We start from the raw sequence: 5986 nt of genomic DNA, 5'->3' as shown, positions 1-5986 counted from the left end.
ACTGTGTTTATATTTAAATACACACACTCATATACAGTATAATTACTATGTTTATATTTAAATACACACACAGCAGGTGGCTGGTTCACCTGGAGGACTCACCTGGCTGCACTGACCACACCTCCTCTCTCTCTCCAGCTGTTGACCCTCCTCTCCTCCCCCCGGCAGCCCCCACCTCCACCCCCGACGTCACCTTCACCCGGGGGCGTGGCTAACAGTCCCCAGTCCCCGCCCCCTGCTTCGAGAGAACCAATCACACAGCGGCTGAATGACCTCATGACCTCTGGCTCCAGAACCAGGAAGCAGTGTCTGCGCAGCCTTAAGAGAGGGGTACACACACACACACACACACACACACACACACACACACACACACAGTCTAAGAATCCAAATGTGTGTTTTTAATGATGTCGCTTTCCTTCCCGCTTCTCTCTGATTGGACAGCTGTCACTCAAACTGGTCAGTATCACACCCTTGTATAAAACACACACACACACGCGCACACACACGCACACAAACACACGCTGCTCCACATTTTATATTTTGTAAATCTAATTATATTTCATTTTATTTTATTTTGTTTTGTTTTGATGTTTTGTTTTGTTTTGATGTTTTGTTTTGTTGTTGTGTTTTGTTGCGTTGCGTTACGTTGCGTTGCGTTGCGTTGTGTTGTGTTGTGTTGTGTTGTGTTGCGTTGTGTTGTGTTGTGTTGTGTTGCGTTGTGTTGTGTTGCGTTGCGTTGTGTTGTGTTGCGTTGTGTTGCGTTGTGTTGTAGGGCTCCAGTCCTGCAGACTGCAGTCACCTCCCTCCTGAACAGAGAAGAAAGAAACTTCAGACCAGAATCAACAACATCAACCAGGAGATCCAGAGAGAGAGAGAGCAGAGGTACACACGCTGAGATACACACCAACACACACACACACACACACACACACACACACACACACACACACACACACACACACCATTGATCGCAGTGAAATGTCAGAAACTTTAAACATTTCACACTGAGAGGGAAGTTTACTGTTCAATCTAACGATAATAAAATATTGATCATGAGATTCACAATCAAAGTGCGTGTGTGTGTGAGTGTGTGTGTGTGTGTGTGTGTGTGTGTGTGTGTGTGTTTGTATGTCTGTGTGTGTGTGTTTGTATGTCTGTGTGTGTGTGTGTGTGTGTGTGTGTTGTCTCAGGGATGCTCGGGTGTGGATGAGGGGGGTTTATGAAGGAGGTGAGGGGGGTTTATGAACGAAGTCCTCAGATGGGCGACCCCGGCAGTGTGGAGCCTCGACTGGACGAAGTGAGACAGAGTCTGCAGAGACTGGAGGACGAGCTGAGGACACACCAGGTCCAAAAGACACACTTTACTGCACACAGATGTTGACATGCATGTAACATACATGAAAAATATATGTATGTTAACATGTGTTTCATGTATTTTACATGTATGTTTCATGTATGTTAAATTTGTGTTAGCATGTATGTTTCATGTATGTTACATGCATGTTACTTGTAAACATATTTGTTAACATGTTTGTTACATGCATGTTAGCATCAATTTAATAGTTTGTCATTGTTTTAGGAAAACAGCGAGATAACGTTAGAGCATGTATATTTCATGTATGTTAACAGGTATGTTTACATGTGTGCTTACATATATATTAACATGTATGCCAGCATGGATGTTTACATGTATGTTTCATGTATGTTTACATATATGTTCCATGTATGTTACATATATGTTTACATGTGTGTTACCTGTATGTTGTAGGCGTGGCTGTCGGAGGCGGACAGCAGACTGGCTGATCACAGCAGCAGGAGGCAGAGTGGAGGTTTGGTGACGACGCCCGGCAGCAGCAGCCTGAAACAGCTCGACAACCGCAGTCCAGCCAGCAGAGAGAGGTTATTGGTTATTGATTATTGAGTATTATCTGTTGATTACTCATTACTGAGTACTTTTTAGTGATTACTTACTACTGGTCTCTGTCTGTCTTCCTCTCTGTCTGCCCGTCCTCAGTCCTGACGGCAGCTACACTGAAGACAACAGCGCAGAGCTTCAGTTTAAGTCTCGTAGTTCGGAGTTTGATGACGACTTTGATGATGAAGAACCGTTACCGAGTATCGGCACCTGCAAGTCCCTCTACCCGTTCCAAGGTACTGCATTATCTGAAGCATTAGCGCTACTGTTAGTTCATGAAGTACTATTGTTAACACATGAAGTACTGCTGTCAGTGCCTCTTCTGAGGTACAGGTACACGGTGATGTCTCCTGGGGTTTCTCAGGATATTCCAGAGGGGGCAGCGTATTTAAAAACTGTTTTTTTTCTGGTTCTGTTGGAACATCAGTAGTACACTGATCAGGCCATGTTGAGTTCTACATGCTGATCCACAGATCAGAAGGAAGCAGCACAGAGAACAACAGTGGACTGGAAATAATGACGGCTAATGCGGCGGCTGCAATAGAAATAAAGCTGCTAATGTTTTGAACATCCATCGCCATGGTTACTGGGATGTTACCACCAGAGGAGAAGCTGCAGAACATCACTCAGTGGAAACAGAGTCAGCTCCACGTTGAGTTTTTATACACATTTAATAAATATTGATGAAGTTTTGTGTGATTCTGTGATGGAAACCTTCTGTTTTCTGCAGTCCAGTTCAACAACAACATCCTTCAGCACGGTGACAGATGCAGTTGCTGTTTTTACCAAAAGGCTTTTCAAGGATTTCAGCTAAAACTCTTGACTGAGCGATCAGCCTGTAACTGAGAATCTCCTCCTTCGACAACCTCCTCTGGTTCTCCTCTTTTTCTCCCCTGGTTCTCCTCTTGTTCAACTCTGGTTCTCCTCTTGTTCTCCCCTGGTTTTCCTTGTTCTCAACATGTTCTTGATGGTCTGCAGGTCAGAATGAAGGCACGCTGTCGATGGTGGAGGGGGAACTACTTTCTGTGGTGGAGGAGGACAAAGGTGACGGTTGGACCAGAGTGCGGAGGAACCTGGAGGAGGAGGGATACGTCCCCACCTCCTACATCAAAGTCTTCCTGGACAGCAGCGCCAAAGGTGCGATGACCTACATCTGACCTCCACACGACCTCTAAATGTGACCTTTAGTGACCTCTGCGCAGCTGTCACTCTGTGACCGCCAGATGAACTTTGACCCCATGACCTCTATGACCTTTGAACTCTGAATGTCAACAGCTTTGTCTGTGTGCTGAGCGCTACTCACCTGTTTCTTACTTGTGAGACTCACATGTTTCTCACCTGTGTAACTCACCTGTGTAACTCACCTGTGAGACTCACCTGTGAGACTCACCTGTATGACTCACCTGTGAGACTCACCTGTTTCTCACCTGTGTGACTCACCTATGAGACTCACCTGTTTCTTACCTGTGAGACTCACCTGTGTAACTCACCTGTGAGACTCACCTGTATGACTCACCTGTGAGACTCACCTGTCGTGAGACTCACCCTGCTCTCCCCCGGAGGACTCTTTCACCTGTGAGTCTCCTCTGTGAGTCTCCTCTGTGTGACTCACCTGTTTCTCAGCTGTGAGTCTCACCTATATGACTCACCTGTGAGTTTCACCTGTGTGACTCACCTGTGAGTCTCCTCTGTGTGACTTACCTGTTTTTCACCTGTGAGATTTACCTGTGTGACTCACCAGTGAGTCTCCTCTGTGAGACTCACCTGTTTCTCACCTGTGTCACTCATCTGTACACCTTTAGCGCAGGTGTTTCTCATCCGTCAGAGGACTGAGCCGCCTCTGTTGATGTATTAATTGTTTTCTTTAATTGACTGATTAATTGCCTTCTAAGATTCCAAATGTAGAAAAGGTTGGAGGAGACGGCCTCAGATGTCTCGTTTTGTCCAGGACATGAAGACACTCTGTCCTTTATTATCAGTGTTGACACGATTGAGAGAGTCGCTGTTTGAGACGGCCGCAGTCTGACCTCCTGTCTCACATATCTACCTGTCTCTCTGTCCGTCTCTGTCTCTCTGTCTCTCTGTCTCTCTGTCTGTCCTCACCCTGTAGGCTTTGTGCAGAGTAGTCGGCTAGTCTAGCACAGTAATCCACCAATGAGGACGTCTCGCCACAGGAAGTGATGTAAAGGAAAGAGTTCTGAGGAAGTCGGGTAACAGCTTTTCATTGGACAGTTAAACTCTTGAAATATCTCGGCCAATCAGATGACAGACTGCTGTCGATACACAAGGGAAGAGAGGGTGAACCGATGTCAGACATTAGACAGGTCCCAAACACACAGATCAGACATAAGATAGGTCCTAAACTCACAAATCAGACATTAGACAGGTCTCAAACACACATATCTGACATTAGACAGGTCCCAAACACACAGATCTGACATTAGACAGATCCCAAACACACAGATCAGACATTAGACAGGTCCCAAACACACAGATCAGACATTAGACAGGTCCCAAAAACACAAATTAGCCATTAGACATGTCCCAAATACACAAATCAGACATTAGACAGGTCCCAAACTCACAGATCTGACATTAGACAGATCTCAAACACACAGATCAGACATTAGATAGGTCCCAAACACACAGATCAGACATTAGACAGATCCCATACACACAGATCAGACATTACACAGGTCCCAAACCAAACACACACGTCAGACATTAGACAGGTCCCACACACAGTGTCAGATGATAGATCAGACATTAGACAGGTCCCAAACCCAGTGTCAGTGAATCCACATTAATGTTCAATGTAACAGGAACAGAAGGAAAACTAAAATTCTGATCAGATTTATTGAACGTCTTATTTTACAATTGAATCCAAAACGACTGAAATGTTTTCTGATGTGACAGTTTCTGTAATTTATCTGCTGACAAACTGACCTGACATCAGGTTCACCAGCTGATTGAACGTTTGTAAAAAGAAAACGGAGGACGCTCCTTCCTGTTGGCGGACGAGAGACTGAAAAAAAGAAACTGAACATCCTGCAGTGATGTCACAGTGATGTCGCAGTGATGTCACAGCGATGTCACAGCGATGTCATGGCGACATCACAGACTGAGTGTAAATATAAACTGTAGCTGTACAGGTGTAGCCCCGCCCCCATGTACCTGCTGAAATAAGCTCCGCCCCCAAATTTACCTGTATGTTATCCCTCCTAGCCCCTGAGCCTGGCTCCGCCCCCTGCTTGTTGATCAATGATCTGTTATTGATTGTGTGAAATGTGAAACTTTTTTATTTGATAGTGCGATATTGATCAGTTATTGTTTTTCTTATGAAGACGTGAGACTGCTGATCACGCTCTTTTCAACTTCCTGTATGTGAAACTTTCAAAATAAAGTCCACTCTGATTCAAACACTAATTCTTTTTACTGTCAGTAGGTCCTGCGGCGGGCAGACTACTTCCTGAAACCACTGAGCTATTGATCAGCTGTCGGTCAGATATTGATCAGCTGTCGGTCAGATATTGATCAGCTGTCGGTCAGATATTGATCAGCTGTCGGTCAGACATTGATCAGCTGTCAGTAGATTTCTGTATTCTGAGGCAGAAATGTTTTTCTGAAGATATCATGAAGCCATAAAGATCAAAGTATTGATGATCAGGATGCAGATGATATTCAGACATTATTGATCCGATGCAGCAGGGTGGCGGTCGAGGATCTCGTGTACCTGCAGGCGTCTCCTCCAGCTCTCAGACCGTCTGCAGGTTTTTATTGATTTATTGAAATGTATTTCTGCTGGTGTGTAAAAATCAGTTCGGGCTGATCCTGCAGCCGGCAGCAGATCTGTGACGGTCGGGCTCAAAGTGCATGAGGACGGGCGTGTTTGATTTCAATCCCCCGCCAGCTGGGGCTGATGGGAAGTCAAGCATGGCTGAAATCAGTGAGTTATTCCTTAACTTTATTTTGGAAAAATAAATCTCAAACTTCAGAAGTGCATAGCTGCGTTTGGACGTTCTTTTCAAACGGTCTGTGAGACGGAGCATAAATGATCAGTGATCAATA

General features: G+C 45.1%; 1 protein-coding gene across 1 annotated transcript; it reads left to right on the top strand.

The window, feature by feature from the left end:
* Positions 1-141: 141 nt before the first annotated feature.
* On the top strand, positions 142-4405 carry LOC121963137 (formin-binding protein 1-like; the record flags this gene model as incomplete). Its single annotated transcript, XM_042513467.1, has 8 exons — positions 142-330; positions 445-459; positions 776-885; positions 1237-1348; positions 1772-1902; positions 2018-2154; positions 2897-3055; positions 4029-4405. Coding segments are annotated over 8 exons (882 nt in total), but the record flags the coding sequence as incomplete, so codon positions are not given.
* Between the last annotated feature and the right edge of the window lie 1581 nt (positions 4406-5986).

This window comes from Plectropomus leopardus, unplaced genomic scaffold (assembly GCF_008729295.1).
Source record: "Plectropomus leopardus isolate mb unplaced genomic scaffold, YSFRI_Pleo_2.0 unplaced_scaffold1002, whole genome shotgun sequence".
Taxonomy (NCBI): domain Eukaryota; kingdom Metazoa; phylum Chordata; class Actinopteri; order Perciformes; family Serranidae; genus Plectropomus; species Plectropomus leopardus.
Note: the sequence above shows the minus strand (reverse complement) of the source record. Positions and strands in the feature narration are given on the sequence as shown.